Below are 19,316 nucleotides of genomic sequence, written 5' to 3'. Positions count from 1 at the left end.
ATAATATAATATAATATAATATAATATAATATATAATATAATATATAATATATGTGGATATTATGTATCAAATATGTATCAAAATCATATTCAGAATAGTTTTTTATTGTTTTATTGTCATATGTCCCAGGTAGAACAATTAAATTATTGCAGCAGCACAACAAAATATGTAAACAATATAATAAACAAGAAAACAAGTTCAGTGTGTGTTTATTATAAAAGTTCCGTTTTTTCGCCTTCCATCACAGTGAGGAATGTGGAGGAGTCACTGTGGTGGATGTTCATGTTAAAATGTTCTGTTACTTTTTATTGAAATAACTGTATGGCAAATCAAATTTCTCGTATGTTGCAAAACATACTTGGCTAATAAAGTATGATTATGATTATGATGAGATATATATATACTGAACTTTGTTTTCTCGTTTATTAAATAGTTTACAGAGTGCCATGTTTGCATATACTGGCGTGCTGCTGCAAGTAAGAATGTCATTGTTCTCTCTGGGACATTTGACAATCAAAGAGTCTTGACTAAAAAATACATTCTGAATATAATTCCGATACACCTTCAGAGTTTTCAATGAAACTTGAAGTCTCCAAGCCTTTGCGTGTAATCTGCAGGGTGAAGCAGTGTGCACCGATCTCGCTGGTAATTGGGGGATAAAGTCTTGTGTTTGATGTCGCGGGTGCCGCAGACCATGTTTGTCCAGCTCGACTATGGCCAGACAGGGGTTGTGGTCTGGGTCACAGAGTTTTTTTTTCTCTCTCTCTCTGTAGAAATCCAGAGCCCTCCCACTCCCATTATGTGAACTGAACCCGCTCAGGTTACACACTGCTGATTATGTCCCATTACCCAATCCTATGGCCGTCTCTCTCCCTCTCTCTCTGCCCCATCGCCAACTCTCAATCCTCTTTGCAAAAACCATTTACATTTAACCCTCTTTTTTTTAATCGAGGGGGCGGGGGAAGTTATTTTTGGATTTTTTATTTTTGTTTTTGCACCCCTTCAAAGTAAAAATGTTGGTGCTTTTGCACGGGCCAGCTGACTTCAGGAGGTGCTGCAGAGATGGACTGGGTTTGATGCATGCGAGAAAGAGCAGGGCAGTGCGAATGCAGCCCAGGACATTTGTGATTGTGTGGTGCTTGCTCAGGCTGGCCGGAGGCGCCAATCTACCCAGAGGGAAGCTCTCCTACCCCGGCGCCTGTCCCAACCAGCTGAACCCTAACCTGTGGGTTGATGCCCAGAGCACTTGCGAGAGGGAATGCAACGCCGACGAGGTAGAACCAACGCGCTGTGTAATAGACGTGTGTCCTGAAACTAACGTGCGTGGTCTCATTAGAGTGCGGTTAGTGGCATTGCGGACGGAGAGAGAGAGTTGTGCATTTGCAAGTTGAGAAGCTAACAACTTTTGACCAACTTAGACAACAAAAGCTGCGACCGTTTCGTGGAACCTGTAGTATTTGGGAAGAGAGGACATTCAAACTGAGGAAGTGGAAACAAAGAACTAGATGCTGGTTAATACACGGAAGGACACAAAGCGCTGGAGTCACTCAGCGGGACAGGCAGCATCTCTGGAGAACATAGACGGATGGGTGATGTTTTGGGGCGAGACCCTTCCTCAAACTGAATGAGGAGGGGAAGGAGGGAGGGGGTGCGGGAGGAAAAAGCTGGAATGGGGGTGGGGGGAGAGGCTGGAGAAAGTGTGGCTGGTAATAGCATTTGTAAATAGCATAATAGCATATGGAGAAGAGCCTAAACCCGAAACGTCACCTATCCATGTTCAGTGTAGATTAGTTTAGAGATACAGTTTGGAAACTGGCCCTTCAGCCCACCAAGTCACCACCTGTACATTAGTTCTATCCTACACACTAGGGACAATTTTCAATTTACCAAAGCCAATTAACCTGCAAAATCTGCACATCTTTAGAGTGTGCGAGGAAACCACCCGGAGAAACCCCACGCAGTCACAGGGAGAATTTACAAACTCTGTGCAGACCTGTCAGACCGGTGGTCAGGATCGAACCTGGGGTCTCAGGCGCTGCAAGGCTACCATCGTGCTGCCCCAATCTCCAGAGATGCCGCCGAACCTGCTGAGTTACTCCAGCACTTTGTGTCGTTTTGTCGCAGGGGGGGGGTTGTGATAGGCAGATGGTTGGAGTAAAATTCAGAGATAAGAACAGAAGGTGTGAGACAGGTTTGAAGAGTTGTGGGTGGTGAAACCAGAGGGACGAAAGTAGCACCATGGGGGTGGGGGAGGGGGGTGATGGAAGAAATAGCTTAGTGCACAGGTGGGACATAAGACATTAATACTGACAATTTTACTTGGTAGTGAAACTGACATTTATCTTGGGCATGTTTTCCTCTTTCTCTACTCTGAGAGGAATAGATCGGGTAAACGCAGATAAAATCATATAGTCATGTGGCCTTACCAGTGCCTTACACCCCTGATGTAAAGATTTAATGGGGAGCTGCACTCCATATGTAGCAGGATAAATTCCACTTCAAAGACTAAAGCAGAAAAATCTTGGCAATAATCTAGTACGTTGCCCTGTTAGCCTTTAGAGATACAGCGTGGAAACAGGCCCTTCGGTCACCGAGTCCATGCTGACTCCATACACTAGTTCTATCCTACACATTAGGGACAACATCGCAGAAGGCAAAGCACCTACAAACCTGTACATCTTCGGAGTGTGGGAGGAAACCAGAGCATCCGGAGAAAACCCATGCGGTCACAGGGAGAACGTACGTACAGGCAGCACTCATAGTCAGGAGCGAACCTAGGCCTCTGGCGCTGTAAGGCAGTAACTCTACTGCCCCAAAAGTTGGACCTCCACTGCTGATAATGTTGTTTGGTGAGGAAGTTGAATGAAACTTCCATTTGCTCGGCTATTGTTTGAGATATGAGTGTCACTGGCGATACCAGTGTTTCTAGCCCTTCCATAATTGCTCTTGAGCAGCTAATAGTGAGACTACCTTGAACCACCACAGTCTTTCCAGAAGGTTGGGCGGCAGGGGACGAGGTTGCGGGATTTAGACTCAGTGATGAAGGGACAACAATGATAGATTTCCAAGTCAGGATGGGCCTGATCTTCTGAGGATTTCTAACATTTTCTACTTTATTTTAGATTTCCAGCAGATGCAGTATTCAATACGTTGTATTGGTTTAAATGAAGATAGGCACAAAATGCTGGAGTAACTCAGCTCGACTGGCAGCATCTCTGGAGAGAAGGAATGGGTGATGTCTGAAGAAGGGTGTTGATCCAAAACGTCACCCATTCCTTCTCTCCAGAGATGCTGCCTGTCCCGCTGAGTTACTCCAGCTTTTTGTGTCTATCTTCGGTTTAAACCAGCATCTGCAGTTGTTTAAATGATGTTGACGATGTATTGGCCAGGCCACATGGTGGCACAGTGGTTAGAGATGCTGCCTCACAGCACTAGATCCCCGTGTTCGAACCCGACCTCGAGTGCTGTCTGTGTGGAGTTTGCACGCTCCTGTGACCACGTGGGTTTCCTCCATATGCAGTGATTTCATCCCACAGCCCAAAGATTTGCGGGGATTGTAGGTTAATTGCCTTCTGTAAATTACAACTAGTGTGTAGGGAGTCGATGCAAAAGTGGGATAGTATCTCTAAAGTAAAGTAAAGACACAGGAGATAGTTCTCATTGCCTTTTTAAAATGAGTGTCAAAGACACATTGTGGTTTAGTGTAATAATGCATCCAGAAAAACAGAATATCGCCAACAGCGTGGCACTGTTTCAATATCACACTGGAGTAGCAGCTAGAATTTTGAGGTGATTTTTTAAATCTATTTTAATTTTCTAAAATGTGGGCATCCTGACATCACAGAGTCATAGCGTAGAAACAGGCTAGATAAGAGAGCTAGATAAGACAGCGGAGTCAGGGGATATGGGGAGAAGGCATCCACTGATTGTGGATGATCAGCCATGATCACATTGAATGGTGGTGCTGGCTCGAAGGGCCGAATGGCCTACTCCTGCACCTATTGTCTATTGTCTATAATGTTTAATGATAGCAAACGTTTGTGTTAATCTCATTCATACACCTTCAATGCATGGTTCCAGGGTACGACTTAAGTTTGACTGCTTTTAAAAGAACAGGAGGCACGGGGGTGGCGTGGCACGGTGGCGCAGCGGTAGAGTTGCTGCCTCACAGCGCCAGAGAGGTGTATAAACTAATGAGAGAAATAAATAGGGTGAATGTGCAGAGTCTTTTTCCAGCATGGTAGAATCAAGATTTTGAGGACTTAGGTTAAAGTTGAGAGGGGAAAGATTTAATATGAACCTGGTGAGCAAATTTTCCATGGAAATTTGGGATGAGCAGCCTGAGGAAATAGTTGAGGCAGGTTCCATAAAGACATTTGAATGATATTTGGACAGTTAGCTAGGTCGGGAGGGTTTAAAGGGATAAGGATCAAATACAGGCATATTGGATTAGCTTAGAGTGTTGTAGAGCAGAGAGATCTAGGAATGCAGGTGCATGGTTCCTGGAAAGTGGCATCATAGGTAGATAGGGTGGTCAAAAAGGTTTTTGGCACATTGGCCTTCATCATCAGCCAGAGTATTGAGTATAGAAGTTGGCAGGTCATGTTGCAGTTGTATAAAGCATTGGTAGAAGGGGCATAGACACAAATTGCTGGAGTAACTCAGCGGGTCAGGTAGCATCTCTGGAGAAAAGGAATGGGTGATGTTTCGGGTTACGGCCCTTCATCAACACGGGACATGTTGGTTGGCGTGGATGAGTTGGGCTGAGGGGCCTGTTTCCACCCTGTATGACTCTATGCCTGAGATAAGGCAGCTTGGTTGCCATGGATGAGTTGGGCTGAAGGGCCTTTTTCCATGCTATGTGACCGACTCTTCAGGCAAAAGTAGGATAATTCCAAGACAAACCGTGTAGCAAAGATTCAAAGACAAATGCACAAGCTGACACTTAAATCACAGAATATGACCATAGTACAGTAAAAAAGAAAGAGGCCCTTCGGCCCACAATGTCTGTGCCGAACATGATGCCAAGATAAACTCATCTCCTCTGCCTGCACTGAAGCTGATACTTCAGTAGAGGAGTGAAGGGTCTGTCCCACTTGGCCGTCATTCGCGCGCCATTTACGCGACTTGCTAGCGTGTGGGTAGCACGGGACGGGCGCATGGAGTGGTGTGGAATAGTGTGGAGTGGCGTGGAGGAGTGTGGACTTCGTCCTGCACTAAATCTTCGCGCGCCACCGGCCTGTCACGTAACTGACGGCCAAAGTGGGACAGGCCCAAGACCCTGGCCCAAGACACACTCCTCCACGTCACTCCATGCATCCGACCCGCGCTATCCACACGCTACCAGGTCGCGTAAATGGCGCGCAAAATGACGGCCAAGTGGGACAGGCCTTTCAGTCTGAAGATAGGAAACTAAGGATCCCTGTTCGAAACGTCACTTACCCATGTTCTCCAGGAAATAGACGGAAGTGGGATGCTTCAAAGCAGGCAGGATGCACATTGGGAAAGTCAAGGAAAGAATATCAAGCACTGAGTTGATATAGTCTGGAATTTACCATCAATGGAGGGGTTGTGGAAGCAGAACCAAACAAGGCATTCAGAAGGGAATTGGATAGGAAGTTTAGAGAGAAAATAAGGGCACGGGCGTGGCGCGGCACGGTGGCGCAGCGGTAGAGTTGCTGCCTCACAGCGCCAGAGAGCCAGGTTCAATCCTGACTGGCACTTGGCCTGTACTCGCTGGAGTTTAGAAGGATGAGGGGCCCCCTCATTGAAACATACCGAATAGTGAAAAGCCTGGTTAGAGTGGATGTGGAGAGGATGTTTCCACTGATGGGAGAGTCTAGGACCAGAGGCAATAGTCTCAGAATTTAAGGGCGTTCCTTGAGGAAGGAGATGAAGAATTTCTTGAGTCAGAGGGTGGTGAATCTGTGGAATTCTTTGCCACAGAAGTCTGTAGAGGCCGTAAATATATACTTCTGAGGCAGTGATAGATAGGTTCTTGATTAGTTTGGGTGTCCATAGAGGTTATGGGCAGAAGGCAGGAGAATAGGGTTAGGAGGCACAGATAAATCAGCCACGATTGAATGGCGGAGTAGACTTGATGGGCCGAACAGCCTAAATCTGCTCCTGTCACTTATGACCTTATGAATAGGGGTGCTGTCTGTATGGAGATGGTACGATCGCCCTGTGACCGAGTGGGTTTTCTCGGAGTGCTCCGGTTTCCTCCAGAGACGTAAAGGATTTTAGGTTAATTGGCTTCAGTAAAATTGTAACATTGGATTTGATTTGATTTGATTTGATTCAATTTATTGTCATTGCACTTTTCAGTGCAACGAAATGGTTTAGCCTGCAGTCATAACATAGAATAAATAACAAACACTCAACACAGTTTAAAGTCCCAAAGTCATTGTCTCTTCCCTCCTTGCTCTCCCTCTGCGCTGAGGCCATCCAAGCCTCTGATGTTGTGACCCCGCCGGGTGATGGTAAGTAAGTCCCGCAGGCTGAATCCGTGATCCGCAAACGGGCCGGTTCAAACTCCGCGGCCCGGGGCGGTCGAAGCTGCTGAAGCTGCCGTCCTCCAGTCCAGCGGACGTAGCTGTAGTTGCAGGAGCTCCGGAAGAACAGGTCACCACCTGTGACCTGCGAGCTCCCGATGATGTCGTCCACTGGCCCGCGGCCGAGCCTCCGAGGCTTCAAAGTCGGGTCGGAAGTTGTGTCGCACTGCAACCACAGCCCCGAAGTCGGCCAGCCTCGCGTTGGTAAGTCCTGGCTCTGCCTCCGCAGCCTCGAGGTCGGTCGCAGTTGGAGGCCGCCAGCTCCGCAATAGGCCTCAGCGCAGATGGACACGGAGACGGGGGATACGGCAGTAAAGGTCACATCCCCCCCGAAGGAAGAGTCAAAAACATGTTACACCCACCCCCCCACACACACACAACTAAATAAACCGAAATAAACTGTAAAAACGGGACAAGAGAAAACATGTCCTTAGTGTGTAGGATGCTGCTAGTGTACGGGGTGATCGCTGGTCGGTATCAACTCGGTGGGCCAATGGGCCTGTTTCCGTGCTGTATCTTTAAAGGGTAACTGGGTTACTGTATAAAGAGCTGGCCATCACTTGATGGGCAAATTCAAGAACACTGCAGTGCGACTGTGTGCAGAGTTATCAGCTGGTCCTGTGTGTAGAGTTGAATCGATCCATGAGCATGACGGGAGAATGCAGTGTGAATTATTTTACTGAAGTACATTGTTGTTTCATAGAACACAGAGCGTAGAACAGTGCAGTACAGGAACGGGCCCTTCGGCCCACAATGTCCGTGCCGAACATGGCGCCAAGAACAACTCTTATGTGCCTGCACATAATCCATATCCCTCCATTTCATGTTCATGATAGGAGCAGAATGTGGCCATTTGGCCCATCCAGTCCACTCCGCCATTCAATCAGTGCTGAACTACTTTTCCATTCTTAACTCCATTCTCCTGCCTTCTCCCAATAACTCCGTACACTTAATCATAATCACAATCATCATCATAATCATACTTTATTACCCAACTATGTTTTGCAACATACGAGGAATTTCATTTGCCATACAGTCATACCAGTAAAAAGCAACAGAACACACAAAATACATGTTACCATGAACATCCACCACAGTGACTCCTCCAAATCCCTCACTATGATGGATGGCGAAAAAAATGCATTCTCTCCCTCCTGTGTCCTCCAGTGGTCGGGGGCCTCTAACGTTCTGTTGACGGGACGATCTTACTCCCGTAGCCGGGAGTAAGGGGCCTCTTTGTCGTGGCAATCAAGCTCCTGCATCGGGGGGGTGGATCTCAGCTCTCCCGCTCCGGGCGATCTAATCTGGGTGGGGGCTAGTCGAACGTTGTGCGGCTTGTGTAGCTTCCCGACGTCGGTCTCAACCGAGACTGCAAGATCCTTGATGTTAAACACCCATACTAATCAAGATTCTATCTCTGCCATAAAAATATCCATTGTCTTGGCCGCCTCAGCCTTCTGTGGCAAAGAATTCCACAGATTCACCACCCTGGATATTTCTGTATACATGTGCCCATCTAAGAGGCTCCTAAATACTAGTATCATATCTGCCTCCCCCCCCCCCCCCCCCCCCCCCCCCCCCCCCCCGCAGCATGTTCCAGGCACTCATCACCTTCCCACACAATCAGACATCCCTGGTCAAAAGAATCTTAAATCTTATGGAAAATAAGTTTCAATGTGGAAACATGGATCTGTAAATCCTGGTTTACGGAAAAAAAACACGATCTGTTGGTGTAGCTCAGCTCGCTGGAGAACATGGATAGGTGACGTTAGTTCTGAAGAAGGGTTAGTTTTGGGTCGGGGCCTTCTTCAGAACTGTCACCAATCTATGTTCTCCAGAGATGGTGCCTGACCCACTGAGTTACTCCAGAACTTTGTGTCTTACAAGGTCCAAGAAATCCTCTGGGATACACCTCGCAAATTCTGCCTCCCTCCGTCTCAGCCTTTGGCACTGAGCAAGTCCCAGTCAATATGTGTCGGAAGGAACTGCAGATGCTGGTTTACGCCAATACATGTAAACCAGCATCTGCAGTTCCTTCCTGTACGCCAAGAACGCGAATTCAATGTTGCCATTTCCATCAAGATGCTGAAGTTCCATAAGGTGCTGGTCAGGCTGCATTTGGAGTACTGTGAGCAAATTTGGGCCCCATAGATGCTGGTTTACACCAAAGATAGACACAAAATGCTGGAGTAACTCAGCGGGACAGGCAGCATCTCTGGAGAGAAGGAGTGGGTGACATTGTGGGTCGAGACCGTTTTTCAGATGGAGAGTCAGAACGAGAGATATGGAGGATGACTCTCAGTCTGGTCTCGACCTGAAAGGTATAAACTACAGATACTGGTTTATACCAAAGATTGTGCATAAAACATGAGAGGAATAGATCTGAGGAAGGATGTGCTGGCTCTGGAGAGGGTTCCAGAGGAGGTTTACAAGAATGATTCTAGGAATGAGTAGGGTAGCATATGATGAGTGTTTGACAGCACTGGGCCTGCACTCGCTGGAGTTTACAAGGTTGAGGGGGGACCTCATTGAAACTTACAGAATAATGAAAGGCATAGATAGAGTGGATGTGGAGAGGATGTTTCCACTGGTGGGAGAGTCTAGGACCAGAGGTCATAGCCTCAGAATTAAAGAGCGTTCTTTTAGAAAGGAGGCGCGGAGGAACTTCTTTAGTCAGAGGGTAGTTAATCTGTGGAACTCATTGCCACAGAGGGCTGAGGAGGATAATTTTTAAGGCAGAGATAGACACATTCTTGATTAGGACGGGTGACAGGGGTTATGGGGAGATGGCAGGAGAATGGGATTGGGAGGCAGAGACCAGCCATGATTGAATGGCGGAGTAGACTCGATGGGCTGAATGGGCTAATTCTACTCCTAGAACTTGTGAACTTGTGAAGCCGACCCTGTTGCCTTTTGCAGGACTGCCAGAGCTTTGAGAAGTGCTGCAGGAACGTGTGCGGGCTGAAGAGCTGCGTGGCGGCCCGGTTTGCCGACGGCAGCCTGGCGTCCTCGGCCCTCCCCCGAGAGGCGACGTGCGAGAGGGTGGTGTGCACGCAGCAAGGCTCGGAGTGCGACATCTGGGACGGGCAGCCGGTGTGCAAGTGCAGGGACCGGTGCGAGAAGGAGCCCAACTTCACCTGTGCCTCGGACGGCCTGACCTACTACAACAGGTGCTACATGGACGCCGAGGCCTGTATCCGGGGCATCAGCCTGGCCGTGGTGACCTGCCGCTACCACATCACCTGGCCCAACACCAGCCCCCAGCCCCTGGAGACCACGGCCAACCCCACCTCCACTAGCTGGCTGGAGGACTCAGTGCCACCGGCCCTCTACACCAACCCCTTCCATCAGTCGGTGTACGTGGGGGGCACGGTCAGCTTCCACTGCGACGTGAGCGGCCGCCCCAGGCCGGACATCACATGGGAGAAGCAGAGCGACCACCTGGAGAACATCATCATGAGGCCCGACCAGATGTACGCCAACCTGGTGGTCACCAACATCGGGCAGCTGGTCATCTACAGTGTCCAGCAGGACGATGCCGGCATCTACACCTGCACGGCCAGGAACGCTGCCGGGCTGCTGAGGGCCGACTTCCCGCTCTCTGTCATCCGGCGGGGACACTCCGGTGAGACGGCGGTGGCGGGCGGCGGTGTGCGGCCGGTGCCCTCAGCCGAGTGCTTCAAGGATCCGGACAAGAGGCAGTGCGGGCGGCAGCAAGTGCGCTGGTTCTACGACCACAAGAGAACCACCTGCTCCACCTTCGGGTGGGGGGGCTGCGAGGGCGGCGGGAACCAGTTCGAGACGTACGAGGAGTGCCGGGCGTCGTGCGCCAACGAGACGGTCAACATCTGCACCTTCCCCGCCGTGCAGGGGCCCTGCAAGCTGTGGGAGGCGCGCTGGGCCTACAACTCGCTGATGAAGCAGTGCCACGCCTTTGTCTACAGCGGCTGCGAGGGCAACAAGAACAACTTTGAGAGCAGGGAGGTGTGCGAGGAGACCTGCCCCTTCCCCAAGTACCAGCAGTGCAAGGCCTGCAAGCCCCGTCACAAGATCGTGCCCAGCTTCTGCAGGAGCGACTACGCCATCGTGGGCAGGGTGACGGAGATCGTGGAGGAGCAGGACTCCGGCGTGGCCCGCTTCACCCTCGACCAGGTGCTGAAGGACGAGAAGATGGGCCTGAAGTTCTTCGACTTCAAGCACCTGGAGGTGATCATGTTGAACATGGACTGGAGCTGCCCCTGCCCCAACATCACGCTGAGCGACGGGCCCCTCCTGATCATGGGCGATGTCCACGACGGCATGGCGGTGTTGGGGGCAGAGAGCTACGTCCGGACCATCAGTGACAAGCGGGTGAAAAAGCTGCACGAAATCATTGAGAAAAAGACCTGTGAACTGCTGCATCGCTTCCAGGACTGAACTGGGCAAGCGTACAGCGGGGGTTCCATGCCATTGTGTTACTGCTCATTATATCATGTTATTCCAAGTATATGAACGTTGGTAAATGTTCTTGTATTTTTATTTATGCTTGATGCAGCCCAACGTTACTTTGCCAGGTTTAGTTTAGTTTAGAGATGCAGTGCGGAAACGGGCCCTTCAGCCCACCGAGCCCGCGCTGACCAGCGATCCCCATACATTTACACTCCCCTACATAAACTCGGGACAATTTACATGTATACCAAGCCAAGTAACCGACAAACCTGTACGCCTTTGGAGCATAGGAGGAAACCGGAGCACCCTTGCGGTCACAGGGAGAACGTACAAACTCAATAAAAGACAGCTCCTGTAGTCAGGATCAAACCCAGGACCCAGGGCACTGGCGCTGTAAGGCGTTGCGCCACCATTCAGCCCAAAGTTACTTTGCCAGGTTCAATGTTCACAAGTAGGATCTGGTGCAGGTACAATGAGATGCATGAAAACCTTGCTTGCCGCCATATCACAGGTTGAGACTTCACGCAAAACATAATTTGTGCTTCAGTCTGAAGAAGGGCCTCGATCCGGAACGTGCCTCTCCCGTTGAGTTATTCCAGAATTTTGTGTCTAAAACATAATTATACTGCTGGTCGAGCCGCTGACTCGCGGCGCTAGAGGCCGGGGTTAGATCCTGTCCTCGGGTGCTGTCTGTGTGGAGTTTGCAAGTTATATTATGCAACTACTTTTATTCAGAAAACAAAACCAAACATACAAAAGGGTGACACGATCAGTTTACAAAACAACAGTCATCAATTTTAAAATAAAGTCATCCTCATCAGCAATACACTCGGCCTCCTGCGGCGACCAGCGTTCACTGAAGGCCTCCAGTGTCCCCGTGGACACCGCGTGTTCCCTTGCAAGTTCTCCCTGGGACCACATGGGTTTCCACCGAGTGCTCTGGCTTCTTCCAACATCCCAAAGACGTGTAGGTTTGTTGGTTGGTTTGCTCTGTAAAATAGCCTCTAGTGTGTAGGATAGGGGTGGGCAACCTTGTTCTGCATAGGGGCTAGGACGCATGTCTGTGAGTGGATGGCGGCCACATCTATCACGTGTACACATGGATCCCGCCCCCATTTGATGGCAGGCATCAAATCACGTGTTCGCAGAAGGTAGACAAAAATGCTGGAGAAACTCAGCGGGTCAGGCAGCCTCATGCAATCCTTGCATGTCTCACCCGCTGAGTTTCTCCAGCATTTTTGTCTACCTTAGATTTTTCCAGCATCTGCAGTTCTTTCTTAAACGTGTTCACAGAAGGTGCGCGGCCTTGCCGGCGGCTTTGCGCAGGATGCTAGGACCCAGGGAACTGGCGCTGTAAGGCGTTGCGCCACCATTCAGCCCAAAGTTACTTTGCCAGGTTGCTGACCATTTAAACTCCTCTTCCCATTCCCACACGGACATTTCAGTCCTGGGCCCCCTCCATAGCCAGCGTGAGACCACACGCAAACTGGAGGAACAGCATCACAAATTCCACGGGCAGCTTACAATGGTGTGGACATTGAACTCAGCAATTTTAGGTCATGAACCAACAAACACCCCCACCCCCCCCCCCGCCCCGCCTTTTCCCCCTCTTTCTTCCCCGTTCCCTACATGGATGCGTACCCATTTTTCCCATTCCTCTCCTGCCCCACGTCCCCATCCCTGTCCCCATCCACTTCCTTCATCTGGCTTCACATTTTATGCCTCTCATCTCAGAGCCTTTCCTCTTTGCATGGACACAAAGCGCTGGAGTAACTCAGTGGGTCGGGCAGCATCCCTGGAGAAGAAAGATGGCCGACATTTCGGGCCAGGACCCTTCTTCAGTCCCGCTGAGTTACTCCAGAACTTGGTGTCTATCTTCAGTAGAAAAGCAGCATCTGCAGTTCCTTTCTACATCTTTTGTCTATTCATCTCTGGCCTTTGTCCAGCCAGCTACCAGCCAAACAAACCCCCTTCCTCCCCAACTTATATCCACCTATCACTTGTATTTCTTTGTGCAGCTCCTACTTCTCCTCCAGTTTTCTCGCCCAGGGTCTTGACCTGAAATGTGGCATATTCATGTCTACAGATATACTGCCTGACCTGCTGATACTCCAGCATGTTCGATCTTGCGTCATCTCCTTTCTTGTTCCACTTTTACGTTTTATTTTTTGTTACTCACTGCGTTCAATTCCAGACTCAGGGTTTCTTGCAAACCTTTTCACATCAGAGTCTCTCAAGGACAACCATATACAAGAGAACACCCTGGATATCAGTCTCGTCTCATTCACTACCATTAAACCAGAGGTACATTCCTGGTTCCATGATCTTCTACCCACGATGTATCCTAGGGGCATTCTATGGTGGCATCATTTGGCCCTTTGAGCCAGCATCACCATTCAATATGATCTTCAAAATCAGTACCCCATTCCTGCTTTCACCCCATATCCCTTGATTCCTGTAGCACGAAGAGCTAAATCTAACTCTCTTGAATACATCCAGTGAATTGGCCTCCACTGCCTTCTGTGGCAGAGAATTCCCGAGAGTCGCAACTCTGGGTGAAAAAGTTTTTCCTCATTTCAGTCCTTAATGGCTTACTCCTTATATCCTTAAACTGTGACCCCCTGGTTCTGGACTCCCCCAACATTGGGAACATTTTTCCTGCATCTAGCCTGTAGAATTTTATGTTTCTATAAGATTGCCTCTCATCCTTCTAAATTCCAGTGAATACAAGCCCATACAATACAGTTGAACCACTCTCTCATCATACATCAGTCCTCCCTCAATAGCAAGAATGTCCTTCCTCAAATTAAGAGACCAAAGCAGCACAGAATACTTCAGGTGTGGTCTCACCAGGGACCCTGAACAACTGTAGTAGGACCTCCCTGCACCGATATTCAAATCCTCTCGCAATTAAGGCCAACATGCCATTTGCTTTCTACACTACCTGCTGTACCTGCATGCTTAATACCTTTAGTGGACTGGATGCCGGGATAACAGATTATGCGAGTATAGAAGTTGGGAGGTCATGTTCAGTTCAGTTTAGTTTATTGTCACGTGTAGCGAGATACAGTGAAAACCTTGTTTGTTGCGTGCTAACTTGTCAGCGGAAAGACAATACATGATTACAGTTATTTACAACATTGGCAAGACCACATTTAGAGTATTGAGCTCAGTTCTGGTCACCAAAGATATCGTTGGAAAAGGTGCAGAGAAGATTTATGAGGATGTTGCCAGTTCTAGAGGGTCTGAGCGGGGTAGGATACTGGGGAGTGTTGTAGAGCAGAGGGATCTTGGAGTGCAGGTGCATGGTTCATTGAAAGTGGAGTCGCAGGTAGATAAGGTGGTTAAAAAGGCTTTTGGCACACTGGCCTTCATCAGTCAGAGTATTGAGTATAGAAGTTGGGAGGCCATGTGGCAGTTATACAAGATGTTGGTGAGGCTGTATTTAGAGTATTGTGTTCAGTTCTGGGCACCATGTTATAGGAAAGACTTCAAACTGGAAAGGGTGCAGAGAAGATTTACGAGGATGTTACCAAGACTCGAGGTTCTAAGCTGAATGGATAGTTTGAGTAGGCTGGGACTCTATTCCTTGGAGCGCAGGAGGAAGAGGGGTGATCTTATAGGTGTACAAAATCATGAGAGGAATAAATCGGGTAAACGCACAGCGTCTGTTGCCCAGAGTAGAGGAATCGAGAACTCGAGGACTTCGTTTTATGGTGAGTTTAAAAGATGTAATAGGAACCTGAGGGTAACTTTTTTACACAAAGGGTGGTGGAAGTATTGAACGAGCTGCCGGAGGATGTAGAGGCAAGTACGATTGCAACGTTTAACAAACATTTCACCAGGTGTATGGATAGGACAGGTTTAGAGGGATACTAGACCAAGTGCAGACCCGTTGGGTCTGTTTCCCTAACGGCGTTTGTGGGAGGGGGGGGGGCTGCGGCATCACACTCACATTAACCACCCCCCAAACACACAGGTGGGGGAGGGGGGGTGAGAAGAGGGGAGGGAGGGGAGAGGAGGAGGAGGAAACGGGACAGATTTGGGAGGGAAAGGAGAGCGGGGTAGGAGGTGAGAGGGGGATGGGGAGAGAGACGTGGGGGATGAGGAAGGAGACGTGGGGGAGGAGGGAGGGAGGGGGAGAGGGGTGGGGGGGAGAGAGGGGAAGGAGTGGGGAGAATGGAGGGGGAAGGGGAGAGAAGAGGAAGAGCGGGGAGGGAGGAGGAGAGGGGTAGGGGGAGTGATGGAAGAGGGACAGGGTTAGGGGGCGGGGGGAGAGAGGGAAGGGGTGGGGTAGAGAGGGAAGGGGGTGGGAGAGTGAGGGATGGGAGAGGGAGAGGGGGAGAGGAGTGGGGAGGGAGAGGGGTAGCGGGAGTGGTGGAAGAGGGACGGGGGAGTGGTGGAAGAGGAACAGAGGGGAAGGGGTGTGGGAGGAAGAGGGGTGGAGTAAGGGGAGAGAAGTGCAAGAGTAGGGAGGGAGGGGTAGGGGGAGTGGTGGAAGAGGGACAGAGCGGTATGGGGGAAGGGGGCGGGGGGGGAGAGGGAAGGGGGTGGGGTAGAGAGGGAAAGGGGGTGGGGGAGAGAGGGATGGGTGGGAGAGGGAGAGGGGTGAAGAGAGGGAGACATAGAAATTAAGTGCAGGAGTAGGCCATTCGGCCCTACGAGCCTGCACCACCATTCAATATGATCATGGCTGATCATCCAACTCAGTATCCTGTACCTGCCTTCTCTCCATACCCCCTAATCCCTTTAGCCACAAGGGCCAGATCTAAATCCCTCTTAAATATAGCCAATGAACTGGCCTCAACTACCTTCTGTGCCAGTGAATTCCAGAGATTCACCACTCTCTGTGTGAAAATTGTTTTTCTCATCTCGGTCCTAAAAGATTTACCCCTTATCCTTAAACTGTGACCCCTTGTTCTGGACTTCCCCAACATCTGGAACAATCTTCCTGCATCTAGCCTGTCCAACCCCTTAAGAATGTTGTAAGTTTCAATAAGATACCCCCTCAATTTTCTAAAATCTAACGAGTACAAGCTGAGTCTATCCAGTCTTTATTCATATGAAAGTCCAGACATCCCACGAATCAGTCTGGTGAACCTTCTCTGTACTCCCTCTATGGCAACAATGTCTTTGAGCATTGGGCATTGTGACATCACACGATGGAACGTTCACCATGGGCTGGGGCTCCTGCAAAGGCATATGTAAATGAATCCATTCCGATTGGACATCTGTGAGCATCGGGCATTGTGACATCACACGATGGAACGTTCACCAGGGCTGGGCTGGGCTTCTTCTATGGGTGAGAAGCCAGTTTATTTTTGAAATATTGGGGGGGGGGGGGGAGGATTTGATTAAAACGTATACTTAAACACGACGAAATGTAATGAGGAGCGGATACTTAGAAAGAAAAGTGAAATCTCTACCGAAATGGAAAAGATGTCGGCGATTCTGCGTCTGGTTTCGGAGTTGCAGGGAATCAAAGGAAGAAAGGCGGCCGGCAGCCGTCCATGTAAATGGATCCATTCCGATTGGACATCTGCGAGTATTGGGCATTGTGACATCACACGATGGAACGAATCAAAAGGCAGAAAGGCAGCCGGACGGCAGGCGGCAGGCACACAGTTTTATATAATAGATAGATGGGCCAAACGCAGGCAGGTGGGACTAGTGTAGATGGGACATGATGGTTGGTGTGGGCAAGTCGGGCCGAGGGGCCTGTTTCCACACTATATGACTTTATGACTGGAATCTAGAATTTGAGTAAAGAAGTGCTGAGAGGAGACCATGTACAATATTGACAGATTAAATACTGCACGGGGAAGTTATATCCATCAGCAAAGAACCAGGGGCACACATTTCAGACATCGGGAAGTAAATCTTTTCACGTAGGCGTGGTGAGTCGGAATTCATTGCCCGAAGGATTGGAAGAAATCATGAAGTGATGGAATTGCTACTGTCCCGGACTAGATATTCATCCCGTTCAGTCCTCGCCCACAGATCCAGGGAACAGTGAGGAGGTTCAGAGGGAATGTTACGCACAACACACCAAGCCCAGTCAAATTGTGTTCAATGTTCACAAGTAGGATCTGGTGCAGGTACAATGAGATGCATGAAAACCTTGCTTGCCGCCACATCACAGGTTGAGACTTCACGCAAAACATAATTTGTGCTTCAGTCTGAAGAAGGGCCTCGATCCGGAACGTGACCCATTCCCGACGCTGCCTTTCCCGTTGAGTTATTCCAGAATTTTGTGTCTAAAACATAATTATACTGCTGGTCGAGCCGCTGACTCACGGCGCTAGAGGCCGGGGTTAGATCCTGTCCTCGGGTGCTGTCTGTGTGGAGTTTGCAAGTTATATTATGCAACTACTTTTATTCAGGAAACAAAACCAAACATACAAAAGGGTGACACGATCAGTTTACAAAACAACAGTCATCAATTTTAAAATAAAGTCATCCTCATCAGCAATACACTCGGCCTCCTGCGGCGACCAGCGTTCACTGAAGGCCTCCAATGTCCCCGTGGATACCGCGTGTTCCTTTGCAAGTTCTCCCTGGGACCACATGGGTTTCCACCGAGTGCTCTGGCTTCTTCCAACATCCCAAAGACGTGCAGGTTTGTTGGTTGGTTTGCTCTGTAAAATAGCCTCTAGTGTGTAGGATAAGGGTGGGCAACCTTGTTCTACATAGGGGCCAGGACGCATGTCTGTGAGTGGATGGCGGCCACATCTATCACGTGTACACATGGATCCCGCCCCCATCCTGCCCCGGATGGCAGGCATCAAATCACGTGTTCGCAGAAGGTAGACAAAAATGCTGGAGAAACTCAGCGGGTCAGGCAGCCTCATGCAATCCTTGCATGTCTCACCTGCTGAGTTTCTCCAGCATTTTTGTCTACCTTAGATTTTTCCAGCATCTGCAGTTCTTTCTTAAACGTGTTCACAGAAGGTGCGCGGCCTTGCCGGCGGCTTTGCACAGGATGCGGTACAGTCAGAGCTCGCCGCTTGGTGGGCCGGATGATTATTGGAAAAGAAAAACGGCCTGCGGGCCGGATGATTTCGGGTTACGGGCCGCATTCGGCCCGGGGGCCGTAGGTTGCTGACCCCTGGTGTAATGGGTAGTTGCAAAAGTGGGATATTGTAGAACTAGTGTGAAGGATGATCGAAGGTCAGCATGGACTTGGTGGACCGAAGGGTCTGCTTCCATGCTGTATCTAACTAAATTAAACATAAATTATACAAGATGTTTAAGAAACATTTAGACAGGTACATGCATAGGACAGGTTTAGAGGGATATGGGCTAAATGGGGGCATGTGGGACTAGTGTAGATGGGACATTGTTGGCTGGTGTGGGCAAGTTGGGCCGAAAGGCCTGTTTCCACGCTGTAATTCGAAGACAATGATTAGAATATTACTGTACATGAATCAGTATATTGGTGCAGCTGAAAGAATTCCCTGTTCTCATTGCTGTGAGAATTCTTTACTTTTACACCAGACGAAGATCTGGGTTTAGAAAATACTTGAAGTCACAGGTTAAGTTGTTTTCAAATCCTGCTCTCAGCTTTCATGCTCCTAATTTTCAGAAATTCCATTTAAAGCATTCCTCATCACCCAACAAAAATAGTTTGAGTAACTCAGCGGGTCAAAGAAGGGTCCTGACCTGAAACGTCACCTGTCCATTCCCTTCACATATGCTGCCTGACCCACTGAGTTTGGGCGTTGTGCTTTGCTCATGATTCCTGGTGACTTTATTCATCATCAATGCCTTTATTTCTTCCTTTAAGATGCTTCTTAAAATGTCTTCCTAAACTGAGTCCGCAAAAAAATTAATATTGGAAGAATTTAAAAGGAAACACAGCCAACATACCATGACAAGTCTTCAGGAGTCACCCCATGTGGGCTAACTAGGACTAGAGGTCACAGCCTCAGAATTAAAGGACGTTCTTTTAGGAAGATGAGGAGAAATTTTAAGATAGATTGTTGATTAGTACAGGTTATGGGGTGAAGGCAGAAGAATGGGGTTAGGAGGGAGAGGTAGATCAGCCATGATTGAATGGCAGAGTAGACGATGGGCCGAATGGCCTAATGCTACTCCTATCACTTATGGCAACTATTTATTTAAGGGGCGGTGCAGGCTGTGGAGGCCAAGTCAGTGGATATTTTTATGGCAGAGATAGATTCTTGATTAGTACAGGTTTCAGAAGTTGTGGGGAGAAGGCAGGAGAATGGGGTTAGGAGGGAGAGATAGATCAGCCGGGTTTGTATGGCGGAGTAGACATGAATGATCTGATTCTACTCCTATTCCTTATGACCTTATAACCTTCAGTTTAG

The 19,316-nt window shown here is 49.1% G+C and overlaps 1 protein-coding gene across 1 annotated transcript; it reads left to right on the top strand.

The window, feature by feature from the left end:
• The first annotated feature begins 815 nt into the window (after positions 1–815).
• LOC116989258 (WAP, Kazal, immunoglobulin, Kunitz and NTR domain-containing protein 1-like) lies at positions 816–11,077 on the top strand. The gene is made up of 2 exons (XM_033046451.1): positions 816–1,275; positions 9,475–11,077. Exons 1-2 carry the CDS (start codon positions 1,015–1,017, stop codon positions 10,969–10,971), a joined length of 1,758 nt encoding a protein of 585 aa, XP_032902342.1. The 5' UTR covers positions 816–1,014; the 3' UTR covers positions 10,972–11,077.
• The last annotated feature ends 8,239 nt before the right edge of the window (positions 11,078–19,316 follow it).

The sequence above is a fragment of the Amblyraja radiata genome, chromosome 29, assembly GCF_010909765.2.
Source record: "Amblyraja radiata isolate CabotCenter1 chromosome 29, sAmbRad1.1.pri, whole genome shotgun sequence".
Classification (NCBI taxonomy): Eukaryota; Metazoa; Chordata; class Chondrichthyes; order Rajiformes; family Rajidae; genus Amblyraja; species Amblyraja radiata.
Note: the sequence above shows the minus strand (reverse complement) of the source record. Positions and strands in the feature narration are given on the sequence as shown.

Coding starts and splice junctions, on each gene's coding strand:
- LOC116989258 (XM_033046451.1), top strand. CDS start 1,015: ATGTTGGTGCTTTTGCACGGGCCAGCTGACTTCAGGAGGTGCTGCAGA. Junction 1,276..9,474: donor GGGAATGCAACGCCGACGAG/GTAGAACCAACG, acceptor TGCCTTTTGCAG/GACTGCCAGAGCTTTGAGAA.